Source organism: Haliotis cracherodii, unplaced genomic scaffold (assembly GCF_022045235.1).
Source record: "Haliotis cracherodii isolate W230 unplaced genomic scaffold, xgHalCrac1.p SCAF_9, whole genome shotgun sequence".
Classification (NCBI taxonomy): Eukaryota; Metazoa; Mollusca; class Gastropoda; order Lepetellida; family Haliotidae; genus Haliotis; species Haliotis cracherodii.
In genome coordinates, this window is record NW_027266343.1 from 33,756,066 (window position 1) to 33,778,635 (window position 22,570).

General features: G+C 39.9%; 1 protein-coding gene across 1 annotated transcript; it reads left to right on the forward strand.

The window, feature by feature from the left end:
• The first annotated feature begins 220 nt into the window (after window positions 1-220).
• On the forward strand, window positions 221-20,747 carry LOC139451850 (salivary peroxidase/catechol oxidase-like). Its single transcript, XM_071233150.1, has 12 exons — window positions 221-356; window positions 1,366-1,495; window positions 3,086-3,297; window positions 4,177-4,356; window positions 5,109-5,187; window positions 6,083-6,189; window positions 8,199-8,300; window positions 8,800-8,883; window positions 9,445-10,159; window positions 14,193-14,362; window positions 14,980-15,082; window positions 20,534-20,747. The coding sequence occupies exons 1-12, from the start codon at window positions 221-223 to the stop codon at window positions 20,745-20,747; spliced, it is 2,232 nt and encodes a 743-aa protein (XP_071089251.1).
• Window positions 20,748-22,570: the final 1,823 nt, after the last annotated feature.

Consider the following 22,570-nt stretch of genomic DNA (forward strand, 5'->3'; position numbering starts at 1 on the left):
TTATAAAGACAACAAACAAACAAAAGTTATCATTAAACTGAAATATCTTTTTACAGGTGGGTGCTAATCCTTGTCCAGCGTGACATGAAAAAGACAACAAACAAACAAAAGTTATCATTAAACTGAAATATCTTTTTACAGGTGGGTGCTAATCCTTGTCCAGCGTGATTTACACGGATAAACACCTGGGCCAAAGAACAAGTAAATACCGGTTGTAACTATGGACAAGTTGTACCACCACGTGTGCTTGTTCATATGTGTTGTAATTGGACTGTTTGAGTGGGTGTTATCGCAGACACCGCAGGAGATAAGAGAGAGTTATTCCCTCCAACACGCTCTCGATGTTCGGTTCGCAGGTAAGAGAAGCCTTTTAATCCCTTTAATTATTACACATTTTTCCCAACCCGATGATAAGGTTGCAGTTAATATAATCACTCTGTTGTCTTCCTCAACTGATTGTGTAAAGGAATAAATACGGGGAAACGATTGAAACACATTTTTAAGATATACCGAACAATAGCGAATCTACTGCATTTTAGTTACATATGCCCAATCGTATATTTGCATGTTTACATAGCAGCAATGTATTGCCACTTCTTTATGGTTGAGTTAAATCGTAAATACCAAGTACCGCTTTGAACAAAATTATAATCATTGTGGTTATACTAATGCAAATTACTCTATCTATATGTACTAGTCTTTTCTAATGCGGATGGTTTAATTCAATTGTATAGATATGTTTGATACTCTAAATCCATCATAACTTTCTCATATTATAGCTGTTATACATGCCTTTCGGGCTATAGGGGGCACGGGTGGCCCAGTCGTCCGAGGCGCCGCGATGCGCTGTGCAGACTTGCGTCCCTTGGTCACTTGGCGAACCTATGATTGTGGGTTCGAATCCCGGTTCGCCCCGATTATGTTTCTATGTTTGTCAGCACCATACCCGTGCTCGTGGGTTTCACCGAAGTGGTAAACGTCTGAGACCTGCATCACTTCGAGCTTTCCTCCCACATTAAGCTGACACGCCGCGATATAACTGGAATACTGTTAAAAGCGGCGTTAAACCCAACTCACTCACTCACTCACTTTCGGGCTATATGTAGTATACTGGTGTATTTTGGTATATTGGATTATATTAGACACGATTCTATAGGGGACATGGGTGTGCGGAGTTTCGTTCCTTTGATGCTTCAGAAACTTGTGATTTCAGGTTCGAACCCTGTTTCGCCATGATTGTTTCTAGATTTGTCACTCACTGCGGTATTCGCTGTCACATCATGCTGACACGCCTTGATATAACTGAAATACTTTTGAAAGCGTCGTTAAAGCCAAATCACTCACTCACTCTTTTACCCGTACCAGATGCGGATAAGAACAGCGGGAGATCAGCTAGAGCCATGCACACGGCGTTTGTGGGCAGTAGCCCAAGGGCTCGAGCACTGGGCTACAACTACCAGGAGCGCATGTCCAATACATTACGAAGTATCAAAAGGTAGGGCTATCACACATACACTCTAAGGTACATAATAGCTCTATTAAAGCATCGATCACTGACAGGACTAATCTTCTGTGTTGGCAACACACCGCTTGCTAAGATAGACTGGAATACATTGTTCCGTTTAACAATTGCATTGGGGATGGGAAGACTATGGAATACTGTAAGGAACATTCTCGCGTTCTCGCATTCTCGCGATCTCGACCTTTGGAAACGAGGTAAATATGCCAAAAACACGAGTATGCGAGATCGCGAGAACGCGAGATTTGGCCAAAATCTCGCGTTCTCGCGATCTCGCATTCTCGTGTTTTTGGTACATAGCCATTTTTGTCAAAAGTCGACAACGCGAGAATGCGACATTTGAACATGATGCAAAATCTCGCAATCTCGCAATCTCGACTTGTCAAATTAGGCCACAAAAACACGAAATCGCGAAAACGCGAGAATGCGACATTTCATTTTCCGGCGATCTCGCGTTCTCGTCCCTTACAGTATTCCATAGAAGACCCAGACAGATCACCATGCGAGGTGTGGCCGAATAGGTGGCTATAATACACCCATAACAGCATGTTTCTGCAGGCGTCAAAGTGATTAGGTATTCTCTGTTGATTAAAATGAAGAAAATTGGTAACCGCGCTGTCATAATATTTTTCAAGCTGAAAGGGCTCCAGAGTTGGAAAGGAACTCCAACTGCCATCTTTGCGGACATGGTTTCAATTTAAGGGGACAATGTTCCTTCGTTTGCCACTGTTAAGATTTGGACGACGGAGTTTCAAGGGGGCTAGAAAGAGCCTCGACGATGATCAAAGATCAAGAAGACCTTCAACTGCCACCACAAAGAAAACAGTTGATAAAATGTTGTTATCGAAAATTATCCCCGAAAAGTCTTTAAAATACACTTATACTTCTGACTGTTGAAAAACGAAGAAACTGCCTGTCACAAAAACTACATTGTTGCAAGATGTTTAAAAAAAATAAAATTCTGGCTCCTAGTTTTGGATAAAAACATATCTCGTCATTTGTAGCTGTCTCTCCAGATCACAAATGGTCGTTCTCTTTCGCAGAAGAATAATCTTTTTCAAAAGGGTCCAATCTAAGACTAAATTTCAATAAGAAATTGTCCTGATGGGATAACCAAATTAAGAATATCAACTCAATAAACAACACGATACGGCGTCTTAGAAGTCAACATACCACGACCAGCATATCCAGGAGGCCTTCACATAATGTAGCAGATGGACCAAATATCAAGCGACGTTTCAGTACAGGCTTCATAAAATTACTTGCATCCCTACCAAAACGTTCCCTTCAAAACACCAAGAAGTTGAAATCCACAAGTCAAATACTCCTTCAAACTTTGCAGAAACCAACCTTTTTTCGCTGGACAGACTGGATGTGTGTTGTGGAAAATAATATAAAAAACTGCCTTGGGTATATTTTATGACCGATAAAATATCCATTGAGAACACAGGTTAAAATAGGGCCAATGAACTTTTGTTGAATGAGCACAACAAATCAAACTTAAGCAAAGAGATCCAGTAAAAAATACAAAATGCTCATTACTAAGAGTGTATGACAATGCTTCAGGTTCCGTGGTAACTCTGGAGCCGTGGACCCTGCCATCATGACGAATGCCCTTATGGTGGGAGCCAATGGGATGTGTGCAAACAGAAGCTTTTTCTGTGACGAACGACACAAATTTCGCACTTCTGACGGCAGCTGTAACAACATCCACAACCCCACTTGGGGGAAGTCGTACATACCCTTCAGAAGGTTCCTTGGACCCCAATATGATGACGGTAGGAACTATGTCTTTTTTGTATTCTTCACGGGTAGGCTCGTCACCCAAAATCTCTGGTTCTAAAGGGTAAGTTTGTGCAGCCCATTGTTATGGCATTAGACATGATACTGCTGCCATGTTGCTGAAGTCGGCGTAAACTCTCTCTTCTTTTCTGACATGGCATGAATATGATGATATTATGCATGTGATATCGCCTATGACACCCATATCAAATTTCACCATCTGATAACCATTTCCTGTTCGTTTTATTTTTAGCCATCATACTTTCTTTTTTGCGTCTGTTTATGTTGTGTCATAAAATTAGTGTTTGTAATTAAGGACATCTCCAACCACATCTTGTTGTTCGGGTCAGTGTTGTCTAGTATTAATAGAGTTTGCATGAGTAGAAATGAGCTCGTTAACGAGAAGTTGGGGTTGACCAGGATACAAACCATGCGACCTGTGAAGATGCAGGATAGAATACATCTTCAGGAATCCATGCTTGCCGTAAATGGCGACTATGAGACTAACGGGATCGGGTGGTCAGGCTCGCTGACTTGATTGATGCAAGTCATCATATCCCAATTACGTGGATCGATGCTGATGGTGTCAATCACTGGATTGTCTGTTCCATATTCTTTTTAGTTATAGACCGCCCTCATATAGCTGGAATAATGCTTAGCGGCGTTAAACAACAAACCAACAAACAAGCCATACTACTGTTTGCAGTCCCCTTCCGTGATATGGCTTGTATAGTCCCAAATGAGCGCAGAAGCATACTCACTGTCTCTGCATATTAGATGCGTTTTTTTCCTTCTTGAATTCGATGAAAAGCATGAAACTAGATGAATGGAGCGTAAAGGAAATATAAATAATACCTGTTTGTATTATCACGCAGGAATGCGCATTCCACGTTTACGAGGTATTGGCGGAATTCCTCTTCCTAGCGCTCGCCTGGTCAGCACAACAGTCCACACGCCTGACGACAGTTATCCTGTAAGCCGCAGCATCACCAGCATGGTGATGCAATGGGGGCAGTTCCTGGATCATGACATTACACTGGCGCCCATCAGAACAGGTGCGTTGGACGTCTAACCTAATCATTTAACCATAAAATATTGCCCGCTTTTTCGAACTCTAATCAGGATTTGTACTCCATCTTTTTCGCCCTCTTTACAACGCTCTGTCCCGCCCTCTTTTCACCGCTCTTCCCCGCCCTCTTCATAACGCTCTGCTTCGTCCTCTCTACAACACTCTGCCCCGCCCTCTTTACAACGTTCTGTCCCGCCCTCTTTACACCGCTCTTCCCCGCCCTCTTCACAACGCTCTGCTTCGTCCTCTCTACAACACTCTGCCCCGCCCTCTTTACAACGTTCTGTCCCGCCCTCTTCACAACGCTCTGCTTGGTCCTCTCTACAACACTCTGCCCCGCCCTCTTTACAACGTTCTGTCCCGCCCTCTTTACACCGCTCTTCCCCGCCCTCTTTACAACGCTCTGCTTCGTCCTCTCCACAACACTCTGCCCCGCCCTCTTTACACCGCTCTGTCCCGCCCTCTTCACAACGCTCTACTTCGTCATCTCTACAACACTCTGCCCAGCCATCTTTACACCGCTCTGTCCCGCCATCTTCACAACGCTCTGCTTCGTCATCTCTACAACAGTCTGCCCCGCCCTCTTTACAACGCTCTGTCCCGCCCTCTTTCGCGAACACCTTGGACCATCACTAAATGATAGTGATTCATAAACATTTGTTCATGACATAGTCGGAATCGTTTTTAGCAGAGATTTCTTTTGATCATGGACATCATTTGGATGCTTATATTCCACAGGGATAAATGGAATGCCTCTGACGTGCTGCCCCGACGATGTGCCACCATACATGAGAACCACACTCGACGTCAGCTTACGGTTGGTTCATGAATGTTTTATTACTCACTGAATATTGGGTGCTGGGGTGGTGAGTCCGGGGAAATGTCCGTGTTCGATATTCCGCATCGAATTCAGGGATATGAAACGCACTAATCAGAAGGGAGGTTCGATTGCAAGTATCTGGACACTTGCATGCGTTCGAAAGAGTTGGGACAGTAACATCTTCTGATGGTTACATGTTTCCTTTGTACATTTGGCTAAGGCTTACAGATCCGTAACCACAGAACCATAGGGAGTTGTTTAGAGTTGATTCTCAGAAACCTATGCTGTCTTAAGAGGCGACCGAAGGGACGGTGGTCAGATTCGGTGACTTGGAAGATTGCAATTCAATGGTTTCCGAAGTAAATAAAGCGACTAAACCCTTTCCATACCCAGTAGAAATAGTTGATTGTACAATTCCGACTATATCTTGAGGATGTGTTCATGAATCGCTATCAAATAGTAATGATACCAGGTGTTCGCGAAAAGTCGAGCGTATCCTGCCCACCGGTGGCACCCGTCACAAACACATGCAAAGGGAAGTCAATTGTTCACCCAAAATAAATATGGGAACTTATGGTACAAGTCAAAATAGGGAATTGAATCAGACATAATTTTTGTCACCTATGCGTCAAATTTGGAAATGTGTCCTCCACATGTCTACCATAAAATGTTTGGGAAGCTTTAGGGAGGCCTTGAATGTTGATGACCTTGATCAAACAACAACTTTTTATGTAAAGATATTTGCGTATTTGCGAGAATAATTATGTGACTGTCGTCGACTTTACAAGACCCAACAGTGCAATGATGTCGGTGTTCAATAACGACATATGTATGTTTATATTTTTTTTCTGATGAGTTACTTGAAGATAATCCGTTCAATTACCTTCTGTAGAGACGGGTGTTTTCCAATCCCGATTCCACTCGGTGACCGCCACTTCCGGAGTAGGTGTATGCACTTCGCCAGATCTATCCAGGCGGATAACTCTAGATGTTCTGGAAGTAAGTTTCTGAATATGCTTACTCTGTTGGATGTTTGTTCTTTGCTGAGAAATTGTGCTTAACATGCTCTCTTGGCAGCTTTATCTCAAGAATAGGACAACATCAAAACATAACAGAACATTATCACTGTTACTTTTGCCTTTGACTATAAATGTCTTCATTTCTACTGTCAAATCGAGTTTTATTTATCTTTAGAAGTAATGTTATAGCCTGATACCTATTAATGTTATTTACAATCGAATTAAATATGATGTATAACAGTATGTCAGCCAGATTTCAGATTCTTTAATTATTATATATAATGTATAATATATAATAATCGACACAAAAGTTCTTGTGTCACCAATATTTTAGTGTATTTTTCAAACAAGTACAGTTTGGTTTTCAATATTGTAGTACATGTATGGAATCACAGAAAAGCATGCATTCCATGCAAAAAGACCCATGCATTTCACTCCTCAAGAATAGGCATGAATACATGTGCGTTAACGGGAGTCCATATGCATTGTTTAGCATCGTGCTGACAACAACCACTCAGAAAAACAACAAAATTACGCAATTATCCAACATTACGAAATGCCACGCCTGTCCGAAAATGAGCGTCTGCGAGCCATAGGTATGCTTGAAGCAGGATCGAGTCAACGTGATGCTGCAAGACAATTTAACGTCCACAAAAACACCATTTGGTGTTCATGGCATCGTTGAAAACAGACGAATGCAGTCTGAGATCATCCTCGGAGTGGCAGGCCACGCGTAACCAATACTCGACAAGACAACTGGATTCGAACAACACACCTACGAAATCGATTCCAGCCACCAACAGTGACTGCAAGAAGCATCCCTGGCCTTCGACGAATATCTTCATAAACCGTACGTCGTCGCCTCAGATGTGCAGGGATTGTCGCAAGAAGACCCGCCAGACGGCCCATTTTGACAGGAAACCGCCGTCAAGCACGTTTACAGTGGTGAAGACAGCGTCTACGCTGGACGGCCATGCAGTGGGGACAAGTTCTATTCACTGACGAGTCTCGTTTTCACCTCAACCACAGCGATGGACGGATTCGAGTGTACCGACGTCAAGGTGAACGTTACGTCAATCATTGTGTCATGAAAGAAGATCGGTTCGGGGGCGGCAGCGTTATGGTATGGGGTGGGATTACAGCAAGTTAGAGGATCCGTTTGACGGTGGTAGAGGGAAGTCTCAATGGACAGCGCTACCGCGACGAGATCATCGGCCATGTTGATCTACCGTTTTTGCGTCGTCATGGCCCAAGCATTACCTTTCAACACGACAACGCCCGGCCTCATATTGCTCGACTTGTTCAGGATTCTCTTCAACAAAACAACGTGAATGTCATCCCCTGGCCGGCTCGCTCCCCTGATCTCTCACCAATCGAGCACATGTTGGATGAGATGGATCGGCGACTTCGACGTCAACTACGTGTTCCACAGACACTACAGGAACTTCGAAACATGCTCCAGCAGATATGGACAGATATCACACAGGACTTAGTGAGACGCCTGGTCCATTCCATGAGACGAAGATGTGTTGCTTGCATCGCAACCAGAGGTGGACACACACGCAATTGATTTGTAAATTGACATTTTGGCATGAAATCACGCCTTTTCTGAAGTCAGTATGGCAAATTAAACCAGTCTTTTATCTGTTGCAAACCGAAATTGTTTCATATTTGGTAAAAAAACATAACTTTGAATTAAATCTTATTCAATGTCACAGGAACTTGTTCAAAACATATATATATAACTGAGCTTCAAACATTGTACCCATGCATAAGGTGCGATGGTGTGCCAAGAGGTTAGCGCGTTTGCTCGTCACGCCGAAGTCCCGAGTTCGATTCCCTACATGGGTACAATGTTTGAAGCTCAGTTCTGGTGTCCTCCGCCGTGATATTGCTGGAATATTGCAAAACGAACTCGGCGTAAAACCGTACTATCTCACTCACTCAAAGTAACGCAAGTTAACTGAACTCTGCCACTTTCATCTGTAGTACCAGCCGAGCAGATGAACCAACTGACGGCGTATATAGACGCCTCCCAGGTGTACGGGTCTACGCCGGAAGAGGTGGCATCTCTTAGGATGATGGTCGGCGGTAAATAGCTTGTCTCAAATATAAGACATTTCACTTATGTCCACTACTACAGTAGAATACCAGTGTCTCGAAATCGGATGGTACTAATACCCGGTTTTGTCGAACTCGCGGTCTGGCACCGTCAAATTCAAATTCACCGTCCATATTTCTTACTATTTAAACCCGGATGTGTTCTGGCGAACTCAATTCAAATTTAAAATTGTTGAAAAAAACCCAACATTGCACAAGTTCGAATTTGTGCTAGTACATTCATTTCAAACCCAATAATGCATATTGAGTCCTTTTCACATATGCTGAACAAACAACGTTAGGGATCATAAATATTTTTGGGGATATCTTTGTGAAATTGTGTGTTCAGTTTTGACAAAACGAAAACAATCCCTCCAAATATTTATGATCCCTGACATTTTTTGTTCAATATAGTATCATAATGATTTGTTGTGTTATAATCTCTGTGTTATAATTGAAGAATATCAAAGTACTAATTTATATGTTTAAGGTCTGCTGAAGATGTCACAGTTTACACTTCTTCCAAGAGACAGATCCAATTTGGAGGTTTGTACCGACCAGTGCTTCAAAGCAGGTTAGTCATTACTGAGGTTTTATGCTCCTGTTCATATTTTGTTGAAACTTCTGGAAGCATACCAGCAGGTATCTAGCAATTAAAAGAACACACATTCATCTGTTCTTAACGAAAACGGTGGAGTGAGGTGGTTTGAATTTTACGCCGCTCTGTACAGGAACTGTATGAAGTGATGCAGGTTTCATTACCACTTCCGTGAAATCCCCGAACACGGGTATATTGGTGACAAACCAAGAAACATAATCAAGGCGAAGAATGTTTAAATCTTTCGATATATATGGGATTCTTAACCACGGTAATGGCACATCATAGGATCGCAAATTCGCAGAACCAATTGCTGCGCCTTTGCTGACTGGTCGTCCGTATCCTCAAAAATGAAGAAAGATTGTTCACAATATAAAGCATTTTATCGAAAAATAAAGTGACATAAACTAGTTTCTTCCGTTATTTGCTCGTTTCAATAAAAAATACCATTTTCCCTCTGCAGGTTGACTTTTGATTTATGATTACTTTTTAAATTTAAATGGTTATTGAATACGTTCGAGATATATTACATGGCAGGTGATGAGCGCGTTAACGAGCAGATGGGGTTAACAAGCATACAAACCATCTTCATGAGAGAGCATAACAGGATAGCCCTGACTCTCAAGAAGATCAACCCACATTGGAATGACGAACGACTCTTTCAAGAGAGCAGGAGAATCATCGGTGCCATCTGCCAGAAGATTACTTACAACGACTTCCTTCCTCGGGTGTTGAACAGGGCAACCCTGACACAATACCGACTGAATTCCCCATCTAAGGGGTATTATAATGTATATGACAAACTCATTGACCCAAGCATAAGGAACGCTTTCGCAGCAGCAGCCTTTCGTTTCGGACACTCCTTGATAAGATCGACTGTTAGTAGGAGGCGACAGGACTTCTCTGTGAATCGTGTCGTTCGTACGCGAGACATGTTCGGTAACACTGCCATGGTAACCTCGAGCAATGGGGAGGCAGTTCATGAATTTTTAAGAGGGAAGCTGATTGACAGGCCATGCAGAGTAGACCGATTCATGTCACGGGAGGTGACGGATTTCCTGTTCATTCAAGCGAACTCCAGCTTCGATCTTGCAGCTCTGAATATCCAAAGAGGACGTGATCATGGTCTGCCCGGGTACATTTCCTTCAGGAGATGGTGTGGATTGTCAAATGTGGTTAACTTCTTGTCGGCCCCGGGAGGACTTGTCGACCATGATGTAGAAACAACAAGACGACTTGCCGCAGTTTACAGGTAGGTGCATATTGAATGCATGTTGAGGTAGGAGCATCGTCATTGTCATTGAAACCGCCTCCGTGGTCTTGTGGATAGAGCATCTGCTCGGAGAGCGGAAGGTCGGTGTTTCGATCCCAGGGCGCGTCTTACCAAACGACGTCAAAAGATGGTACTTGTTATTACCTTGCGTTTATGCTCGGAATTAGGGCTAAAACAAAGACTGGGGTCGCGTGGGTTATCAGTGTTTAACTGTGACATTCTAACTCGGTGGGCTAGCACTATAAAACCGACATAAGACCGGACTAGTACAAGCAGACAGACAGACATACGAACATTTAGATTACACTCTCTAAGGATTCCCTTTCAGAAGAGGCAGGAGCCCACTTGAATGGGGATCGGGTGGTCAGGCTCTGGTTCTCGGTTGACGTATCCTGACGGCGTGTTGTTGCTCATGCTCTCAACGGACCGTTTGTCTTTATTTCTTCTAGACCGCGGTGATATACCTGAAATGTTTCTGAGCGCTGGTGCAATCAAAATAGTGCAACAAAAATGATCCGTTTATAACATATAAATAGTCTACCGAAACTGGAGTGGTGGGACACGGTCAAATGTGGCCCCGAAAGTCGTGTGTGTGTCTTATGTGATATTAATATTTTTTAGTTTGTGTTTCAATTGTGTCATGATGCATATCAAATGAAATCTCTCTTCATAAGCTTTTAAAACATATATACTTTGTCAATGTGAGATATATACATATCTCGCAAAGAAAAACAAAAACAAAGACAACACATATTTTATAATGTCATACAGAAATCAAACAATTTAACACAATTGATATAATAAAGAAACATAACTAGTGTAATATAACATTAACTTTTCAATAATTAGAAATTGAATTTTCAAAACAACAAACTGTAGATTAAGTCATTTGCTGTTTGGTCAGTTTTACGTACATGTGTTGCCTCACAAGTAGTACAGGAAGTGCATTGCAGAGGACCCAGAAACCAAAATAAAGTCTTAACTATATATGACCTAATATTGATGTTTTATCACACATATCATGGATCAAAGATGAGTAAACTTAGATGATCAAGAAATATAATGTCTGTGCATTGAAAGAGGTAACGCATCCTTTGTAAATATCTGTATAAATCGAATACTTTAGCAAGAAAGCATGAACATTTTGTAGGTCCCACCTGTCAAATTCTTTATTGAGATGCTTCCAAAGAACAACTTTTATTTACTGAGTAATCAAATTGGTTTTCAATTAATGAGATCAAAATATATTTACACAAATGTGAATCATAGTTGCCAATATGTTTTTAGTTTAGAGGAATCTAAATATGTAAATTTTGGTTGACTTTTATCCATATTTTGCTGATTAAAAAAAAAAGGAATAAAAAATCGCGTAGATGTGATGAGATGCTGATTGATAATGATATTCACAATTCATAATCTCGAGATGATAAAACTGTACGGAAAGAACTACTGGCCATATCTGCACCTGATGTTGTAGAATATCTTGATGACATGGTGGTAAATTGGGTAAGCGTCCAGGAAGTAGAATATCTTGATGACATGGCGGTAAATTGGGTAAGCGTCCAGAAAGTAGAACATCTTGATGACATGGCGGTAAATTGGGTAAGTGTCCAGAAAGTAGAACATCTTGATGACATGGCGGTAAATTGGGTAAGTGTCCAGGAAGTAAAACATCTTGATGACATGGTGGTAAATTGTGTAAGCGTCCAGGAAGTAGAACATCTTGATGACATGGCAGTAAATTGGGTAAGCATTCAGGAAGTAAAACATCTTGATGACATGGTGGTAAATTGGGTAAGCGTCCAGGAAGTAGAACATCTTGATGACATGGTGGTAAATTGTGTAAGCGTCCAGGAAGTAGAATATCTTGATGACATGGCAGTAAATTGGGTAAGCATCCAGGAAGTAAAACATCTTGATGACATGGTGGTAAATTGGGTAAGCGTCCAGAAAGTAGAACATCTTGATGACATGGCGGTAAATTGGGTAAGCGTCCGGAAAGTAGAACATCTTGGTGACATGGCGGTAAATTGGGTAAGCGTCCGGAAAGTAGAACATCTTGATGACATGGCGGTAAATTGGGTAAGCGTCCGGAAAGTAGAACATCTTGATGACATGGCGGTAAATTGGGTAAGCGTCCGGAAAGTAGAATATCTTGATGACATGGCGGTAAATTGGGTAAGCGTCCAGGAAGTAGAATATCTTGATGACATGGCAGTAAATTTTGGAAAAATAAAAAAAGTAAAACATCTCGATGACATGTCGGTAAATTTGGGAAAATTCAGAAAAGTAAAACATCTTGATGACATGGCGGTAAATTGGGTGGGGGTGGTATCTTTCAAAGCAACATTCCACCATTTATACAATCAAAAGTCAACATTGACCACGTGGAATTTCTTGCTATTGGATTTTTCAAACAATATTTAGCTGCCTCGTCTTAAACACACTATCATTCACCTTCCTTTCCCTTCATGCGTTCATCGAATCTAACTGATCTCCTCAGTGTCAAAACACCCACTGGGGACATTGAGTACAGCACGGTGTCAAACGGTTGATTTATCATGGTTAACAAGGATACATTATGTCAACCCGACATATCTTCATTGATTGATGTTACGTGTATAAAAAACGGTGATACGATAGTTCACATGAACAGCCCCCTGACGTCAGCCCATTATGTGTACTTTATTCAGGGTAAATTTTTGTCGACGCCTTTGATTGTGCAGCGAAGCATCTTGAATCACTGATGTCACGTGTATGAAAAGCATTCAGTTCAACGTGGTGAATGGGTGATCGCATTTTGGTGAAGTGAACTGAAATGGGACTTTTGTTTAAGATGCAAAAAGACAAGATGCTGAATCACTGTGTGAATGTCATTGATTAATCTATGTGAGTTGTCATCCATAATACAAATGTTCCTCGCCATGACAGTAATGCCATTCATTATGTTATATTCCAAGCATGAGGAACCGGCGAAGAGTATTTATGTGTAAAATTGAAGGTGTTTGTCAAGGCCGACACATGAACAGACAATTCATTTGTATACCTTAGAAAACACAACAGTTGTTCTTGTGTACTTGCTTGATTCTGACTATTAATTATATTGATGATATGGACTAACTGGCTTTCTCTAACAAGCCACGTGTAAAAGACAAACTTGCAGTTTTAATAGGCATTAGGGTAAAAAAAAAACAACCCCAAAACCCCTCATACATTACATTTACTGTTATTTTCAAGCTGTTGTACAAGTTTTCATTTTATTTACGAAAGCCCATTTGGTCAGATGTCAGTTACATTACACCCATGTGAACTTTAATATCTGAACGACAATCGCGAGGTGTTTTGAATTACAGGCTTAAATAAACCTCAATATAACGAATAAGAAGATGATCACTGTTACTTTCCTCTTTGACTATATTTGTTCTTTGTGTGATTCCGAGGACTGTTTCAGGAAGAGAGGTCATGAGATATAAAACCCGACATTTGACCCAACTTATAACTTATTATTTTCACCCTAGACGGAGGCAGTTCCGACAAACCAATAAAATATAGTTAAATCGGACGCCTTACATGTGAAACTGTGAACCTTTATAATCACGTTATCAAACCTCTCAGCATTCCGCTTGTTTTGAACTGGGAATAACTCAATATATCACCTGGACTAAAGGTAGTTTCAGTATGTTGAATATTTATATATTTATAATAATAAAAATAATACAAATAATGCCATTTGTATTGCCTTATGTTTTTGTACCACACAGGGAATGCTCATACTACCGGGTACCAATTCCCTGATTGATGTACAGAGGCATATTTCGTCACATGCCTTTGGAGACACCACATGTGCTGCACATACGTCAGTGTGGGGCGGAAACCCTTTAGCCATATAAACTCTCAGGAGTCTCTCTGATTTGGTTTTGAGAGAAATTGTTAGCTGATACATATTTGAAAAAGTTTTACATTTGTTTCGCTTTTATTTATATTTCAATGAAGTTTTCTTTTAAAATTCTAGACATCCTGCAGATATCGATTTATTCACCGGGGGTCTGTCAGAACGACCCCTCAGAGGGAGTTTGGTGGGACCCACGTTTAGCTGTCTTCTCGCCCACCAGTTCTCCGCATTGAAGAAGGGAGACAGATTCTGGTTTGAACTGAATCGTCCTCACACTCGCTTTTCTCCCGGTGAGAAGCATTAAGTATCAATTCTCATTATGTATCCTCGCCTGTTACTTTCATCTTCCTGACGTGGTTGGTCATCCATCAACAAATGAAACTATGGGATGGACAGATGGTCACTCACGAATGAAAAGTTGAAGGCCAAGCGTGTATTATTTTGCTTACAACTCAGCTTTTCAATCAAAGTTTTACCATCAAAGGTCTGGTTAGGTCATTCCAGGAATGATGTGTAATGGTAGACATTCCATGGAGTTTTCTAAATGTGGCACGTTGCTTGTCATCACGATGCCCGATTCTATCCAATACTATCACCCTTACACGGAATTTTCACTCCTCCTAATAAACTGGTAGATACTAATAAAATGAAACAGATTTCAAGTCAAAATGATGATGAAAGTTATGAATGGATCATTGAAAATCAGTGATAACTCAAGTGTTCGCGAAAAGGGTTAGTATACCCTGCTCTACCTGTAGCACCTGCTACTTACATAATTTGGATATAAAGAAAGTGTGTGTTGCCTAACGCCTGCACACCTCATACAGACCATATGACGACATCCTGTAACTATTTCCGAGTTTATAGCACTTCTAAATCACCAATCTGAAATATGTCCTGTTCACAGCCCAACTCCAAGAGATCCGTAGAAGCAGCCTGTCTCGCCTCCTCTGTGACAACACCAACACCTTCCACGTGCAGATAGACGCCTTCAAAACCACATCTGGAAGGTAGGTCACGCGTAAACACATGTGTAAAATGCATGTCGGTGGTGGTTCCGAGTGGAACAATATGGCTGGCCTTACCACATGGCCACACCTTGCCTACGTTTTGTGTGTCGTGGTTCAGGCAGGTAATTGAAAGATGAGCAGTTTTCACAGCGCAATTTAGTTGGTGTTAAGAGTCTCGGAGAGTAGCTGTGTGGGTGACAGCGATTGGCAGCTGGACTCCTGGATTGGCAGCTGGAGTTTCTCGGGCTTTGGTTCTCCCCTCACTGAATCTCATGTAGCACATGTAGTGTCTTCTTAGGAAATTGACATTGTTCGAAATGTGCCTCTGTTCACTCAGCAGCAAATGGGTACCCGGTAGTATGAGATGGCAATGTGGTTGTTAACCCTCTAGCGCCTCAAAGGCAGCATGGGTTGTACTGAGTGCACACTGATCCATTTTTGGGGTAATAATATAGGGGTTTGAGCACGCTTTAGGGTGTGGAGTTGGCGCATTATAAGAAGCACATTGAAATGTCTGGTAGTGAAAGATGCTATTCATAATATAATATGAAAAGATGCGTACACTTCATGTACTGACTATGGCATTGAGAAATATTTTGATGGTTTTGAGATAGTAAAGTTGATATTGCCTTAAATGCAGAAACCTGTTTATTTTTCCCGAACAAATATGACAATGTGGAACATTCCTGTGGGCGTCGGCGATCACCAGGGTTGAACTACTTTCTTAAAATGAACGGAACCCCGATATTTACTCATTCCCTCCTCCTAAGCTGTTAAATAACTGAAATATTGTTCAAACACGCATAAAATCAAACTCGTTCTGGTGATAGCCTTGCAGTTAAGGCGTACGTCTATACCGTCATTCTTATACGGGGCGGTCGGGTAGCCTCGTGGTTAAAGCGTTCGCTTGTCACGCCGAAGACCCGGGTTCGATTCCCGACATGGGTACAATGTGTGAAGCCCATTTCTGGTGACCCCCGCCGTGATATTGCTGGAATATTGCTAAAAGCGGCGTGTTACGACGGAAATTGTAAAAAAAGGTAAATTGTAATACGTGCAGCAAATTGTAATAATTTTGACCTAAATTGTAATAACAACGTAAATTGTAATAAAATTTGACGTCAATTGTAATACGCAAATTGTAATAAAAATTGACGTAAATTGTAATAATTTCAACTTGCGGTAAAATGTAATAACTATTTACGTACATTGTAATAACCTTATAAGTTTAGTGTCAAAGGCGTTAAATGACTAGAACCTATCCTTGTCAGGGTTTGTATAGGGTTTATCATACAATCGTGATTAAAGTATAGGTGTGGGGGAGGATTGAGGTCGTTATCGTACATTGTTGTATAATTATATGTATATGTAAACGCATTGGAATTTCATTTCTATGGTTGTCCAGAACAGGATTAATTAGTAGAATGAACTTAGTTTTCTTATTTATTTGAGAAATACTCTGTGTGTTTTGTACTTAATTGTAATATATCCTACTGACGATTTTCATCATAATTGTTCATATTTAACCTAATGGAATCATATTTCAATTGGTAAAGTAGGTAGTAATATACACAATGGAATTATTATAACGTAACAAACTTACACAAATATATTGATGTGTAAATGTTGAAAGTCTGACTTTTACTGACTGAAGCAAATTTATTTATTTTGCAACTGTATATTTGTACATATTAAATGCAGAGAGGGGTTTACTAAGTTGCAAGAACTTGTCCCCAATACAATTCTCCTTTTGTTCTGTGAATAAAATATGTTTAAACTAAACTAAACTAGCAAATGGATGACATGTCATTCTGCAGTAGTCTGTGTGCAAGCTGATTTATACATGTTCATATACATAATATCAATTTTTTATTATTATTCAAGTTTCAATTTTTTTAACGTTGCTCGGAGGATGTAAAGCAAATAATGACAATGTCCTGGGCGATGTACATGTAGGTATGTGAACCCGCAAGGACTACCTTTGTCAATTATTTTACGTGCAGCTTGTGTCATGGCTGTATTGTTAGAATGATACTCTAGCAACTGTACACATCGAAATATATGACTGAAAGATCCATCATCGGGTTAAATTAGGTACGTCTATTCGACAAAAAGTTTATTTGATTTATCATCCAATAGTAGCTTAGCTAGGAGTCCATTGCAATAACATTGAGTTACGAGTTACCGACGAGAGCTCTGTGCAACCAGACCCTGAAATTATGTCGATTTGCATTGGAGGTTTACCTAATTTGATGAGGAGCACATGACCGTTTCCTTGAAACAAACGAGACAATTCAATCGTATTTATACATTATATTTTGACGAAGAATTCAAATACAACAAATGAGTGACAGATCTCCTGTGCAATGTCAAAGGAAAAAAACTCAGTCGTCAGCAAATGCAGCATAGATTTCCCATGCATGGGAAAGGAGAATACTTGATACATAACATTATATACAATGTTTTTTTATTAATATCAAAAGAGGGGCGTGGATATTCTTGACGTACATTGCATATACTATTAGATATTGTGTATTCTCGATCTCTCTGAACTTCTCACAGATAAAGAAATAATAATAAATAAATGCAAACCATGTTAACTTATGCAATATTTGTAGCAATGTATGATTAACATATGGATCATTAATATAACATAAATTATTTCCTTTCATAGGAAGAAGTATATTTAATGAAATAAATGAATAAATGTAACTGTTTTCATTCCTTTCATATGTCATGAAGAACTAACAACAACTTACTCATAACTTTTGCTGGGATAATAACTCCTTGCCCCAACAACAAAAACAGAATCCATCATGATAACGGCACGAAATCATAATTCAATGCATACACAAATAATATCCTGTATTTTCGGGCATGTCTTGTTGAGTTTCAAAGAGCATCAGAATGTTTAATAAATTTGTTGCAATCAATTATTGCTGAAATATATCTGTTTTGATCAAAATTGAAAGGATGGAAAATCTATAATGAAAAGGGTTTTGTCACTAACGTAAATATTCTCTTTGACCTTATACGAAGAGTATTCTAAGATAATTAAACTCGGCAATCGTTGGTGGATTGCGACGAGCAACCTTGATACCAAATTTGGTACTATGGTATCACGTATAATGCGGTACATAATTTTCGAAACAGATAATTACTTTTTTCATAAGTTATCACTGATTTGTGACATATATACGGACAGAAATTACATCAGAGGATAATCTTCTCTGGGGGTTTAAGAGGACTAAAATAATTCCGGCTAACATCAAGCACTGTAATAAAATATTGAAATTATAGCATACCTTCTTAACATTCCAATGTAAAAAATAGTGACTAACTAAGAAACCAAATTATATTCATCTCCGATACTATGCCCTCATCAGTATACACACACACACACACACATATACACACCAACACACACACATATATAGAGACACATACACACATAGGTATGTATGTATGTGTGTGTTTGTGTGTGTGTATGTATGTATGTATGTATGTATGTATGTATGTATGTATGTATGTATGTATGTATGTATGTATGTATGTATGTATGTATGTATGCCAGTCAGTAAATACGACCTCTATATGTCATTGGTATCAGATTTATGACTGCACTTCCACATATAGTTCAAAGTGAAAGATGAGTGACACTACTTTGTGAGAGGTCCCACAAAAATGCTGATATGAGCAATTAAAGGTTATACAACATGTAACAAATGAACAAAGTAAGATAGTTCAAAAGATAAAATAGAAACACAAACTGTACTCCGAACAGTTGGAGTACATAAATATACAAAGGTACAAAACTGTTAAGGGAAGTTTGGTACAGCATTTATCGTACAATCGTCATTAAATATGACTTAGTGTGGTGTGTGAGAACTTTTTGAAACTTGATATATCGAACATTGTTGTATATATTTATACTCACTGGAGTGTTATTTCTGTAGGTTAAGTACGTGGTTATCAACACAATGTATTTATATATAAAAATATATGTTTGGGATGCTTTCCTTGCATTTAAAGTGTTAGCAGTAGTTGAAAAGAGCGATTCAGCATGAAACCAAATTTGAAATGGGGTAAAACAGCTGTTACATAGTGTATGAAATACCCTCTGAAGACATATATTGCATTCTCAAATTTAGAAGTTTTAACTCAATTTCAGAAAAAAAGTGAGAAGAGTAGGCAATTAGAACTAGGTAAAAATAAATCGGAGCAAAATATAATTTGACTTTTTGGTAAGTCACCAGTCATTTCATTGGAATTTTAAGAGAGTATGTTATTACAGTGCTTGATTAAATTACATTAATCCTCTAAATCTTTCAGAGGAGGTTATGTTTTCAGGGGATTATTGTACGTATATATTTCGTATCAAGATTTCTTGGCGCAATCCACCAAGTTTAATGATCCGCAAGTACGTTACAAGGTCAAAGAGAAAATTTACTTTAGTGACAAACATATTTTCATTATAAATTTTCAATTCCCTTGTATTTGGATACAAGCAAATATATTTTAGCAATTGATTGCAAGAAATTTATGATTAACAGGATTTATGATTGAAACTGTACAAGAGTTATCCGAAGATATCGGATGTTATTTGTGTATTCACGGGATCTGTCAACTCATTTGTTGTATATGAATTCTTCGTCAAAATGAAATGAATTGTATACATATGATTAAATTCCCTCGTTTGTTTCAAGAAAAGGATCACGTACTCCTTATCAACTCGTATATCATTTCCACTGCAAATCGACACACTGGTTGACCAGCCTGTGTTTGTACCCTTCGTCATCATTCGTTCAGTCGTGTGGAACTGGTCAACGTACTGTTGAAGCAAGTCATGCAAAACATCTTGAATAGCCTTATAAGAGTTTTGAACAATATGTCACAGTTAAGTTATTTGTCGAATATATGGTTGTGTAACCCATCATTTTGAACCCGAGGATGGATCTTTCAGTCATTTAAATTTATCGATGTTGACACCACCCTTTAATGACGATTGTACGATAAAGCCTATACCAACCACCCCTAACTTAACATTTTTGTACGTTCTTCATCATACACAGTATTTCTCGAATTGTACATGTAAAATGCAAGCTCAACTGACAAAGATCATTTCTAGTCATTTGGCGTCTTGGGCACTACGGTAGTAAGGTTATTACAATTTACGTAAGAATTTATTACATTTTACCGAAAGGGTGCGTACGTAAATTTTTATTACAATTTGCGTATAACAATTTACGTCAAATATTATTAAAATTTACGTTGTTATTACGATTTACGTCAAAATTATTACAATTTGCTGCAAGTATTACAATTTACCTTTTTATTACAATTTACATCGTAACACGGCGTAAAACCATACTCACTCACTCATTCTAATACGTATCAAATCCCTGTGGTGTCCCTATGGTGTAAAAGAAATGGTCAACTCTGTGTTTCCAGAAATCCCCGTGTGTCCTGCTTCAGCCTCCCCAGGCTTGACCTCACAAAGTGGCAGGAACTCCACGGCGGCTTGCCAGGACATGGTCTGTGGCCAAGATGCTTTGTGGGGCACCATCTCTTCCCAATAGTGAAGGTGTGCTTACCCTGGGGCCACGGCTGCTGGGGGGCGGTCAAGCACTGGAAACCGTGTCCCCCTGTACTGAAACTAGGTTGAACGTTTGTGAGCGAGAATATGGTGTAAAACATGCCACAATGAGCACAAGAATAAACAAAACAAGGTTGTAGCAATTGCTTTGTCTTTACCTACTCGACAGGGTGCGTATGCAACTTTTTTCGGATGCAGTTATATTTCACCTGCACGACATGTGTACTAAATTTATATCAAGTTACGGACGTCAACTCCTATATCATGCATGTCTAAAAATGTACAATGGAAAGTGAAAAGATTTGACATGCCTCTCATAAAACATATCTTTTCATAATAATAATCTTCAGTGTCACATGCATTGCCAACTTTAATGCTATTTGACCCGAGGCGTTACACCACTACTCCTGTAATTTATTTACCTCTGTGGTTTGTATTTTAATGTTGTCTCTGCAACTTTAAATGTTCCCTGTCATACGGTAAATGCCATTTTCCCCAATTGTGCAATCATTTCTGCATATAGGAAGGGTGACTGGAAGGTTCCGAGCCTAACTACAAAGAGTGTATAGTACTCCCTCAACAGTTTGCATGTATTGAGAATAATACTGTCCCCGTTACATGCTGTATTTGAACTAAATAGGCAGCATATGTATGCAGGCGTCAAAGTGGTGACTGGGTATACTATGTTGGTGAAAATGGGATATAATTGGTTACCGTGCTGTCACTGCGCATATCCAATTGAAACTCCTACAGCCATCCATGGTGTCAACTTTAGGGGATGATGCTCTTTCACTGTTAAGAGGTGGACGGCTGAGTTCAAGAGGAGAAAAGAGAGCTTCGAAGTTGATACACGATCAAGAAGACCTTCAGCTGCCAGGGCATGATAGATGTTTGAGCACTCTGGGTTCCAAGGCTTCTGACTCCTGATCAGAAACGCTCCAGGTTCATCATATCCTTTGAGAATTACGTCGTTTTAAAGCAGACCCAGCTTATGTTGTTGAGCGATTTGTTAGCATGGAACTGTCATGGGTTCACCACTATCAGCCAGAGACTAAACAACAGTCAAAGCAGAGACAATATCTAACGTCTCCTTATCCTAAGAAGGCAACGTCTGTTCCGTCAACTAGGATGGGGATGGCTTCGGTTTTCTGGGGTCCCGAAGGAATCCTTCGGGTAGACAACATTCCGAAAGCACAGCCCAGTAATTGTCAATATTATACTTATATACTAAGGCAGCTGCATAAGTACATCAAGGCTTTCTGCCTGCCTGTGAACGAAAACGATGTGGTACACTCGTGAATTCTAAATGTACACACAATTAGGGATCGACGAACAAATTTAGGTTACCAAGTGGCCTGTATATACATTGATGTTTCCACATGACTTGTATGCCAAGTGACCTGTATGTACATTGAAGTTTCCACATGACGTGTATGCCAAGTGACCTGTATATACATTGAATTCTCCACATGACGTGTATACCAAGTGACCTGTATGTACATTGAAGTCTCCACATGACGTGTATACCAAGTGACCTGTATGTACACTGAAGTTTCCACATGACGTGTATGCCAAGTGACCTGTATATACATTGAAGTTTCCACAAGACGTGTATACCAAGTGGCCTGTATGTACATTGACGTTTCCACATGACGTGTATACCAAGTGACCTGTATGTACATTGAAGTTTCCACATGACGTGTATGCCAAGTGACCTGTATGTACATTGAAGTTTCCACATGACGTGTATACCAAGTGACCTGTATGTACATTGAAGTTTCCACATGACGTGTATACCAAGTAACCTGTATGAACATTGAAGTTTCCACATGACGTGTATGCCAAGTGACCTGTATGTACATTGAAGTTTCCACATGACGTGTATACCAAGT

What these genes read in the sequence shown, in the direction of transcription:
- LOC139451850 (XM_071233150.1), top strand. Translation starts at nt 221, where the DNA reads ATGGACAAGTTGTACCACCACGTGTGCTTGTTCATATGTGTTGTAATT. An exon ending in TCTCGATGTTCGGTTCGCAG is followed by an intron (nt 357 to 1,365) that starts GTAAGAGAAGCC and finishes TACCCGTACCAG; the next exon opens with ATGCGGATAAGAACAGCGGG. An exon ending in TGGACCCCAATATGATGACG is followed by an intron (nt 3,298 to 4,176) that starts GTAGGAACTATG and finishes ATTATCACGCAG; the next exon opens with GAATGCGCATTCCACGTTTA.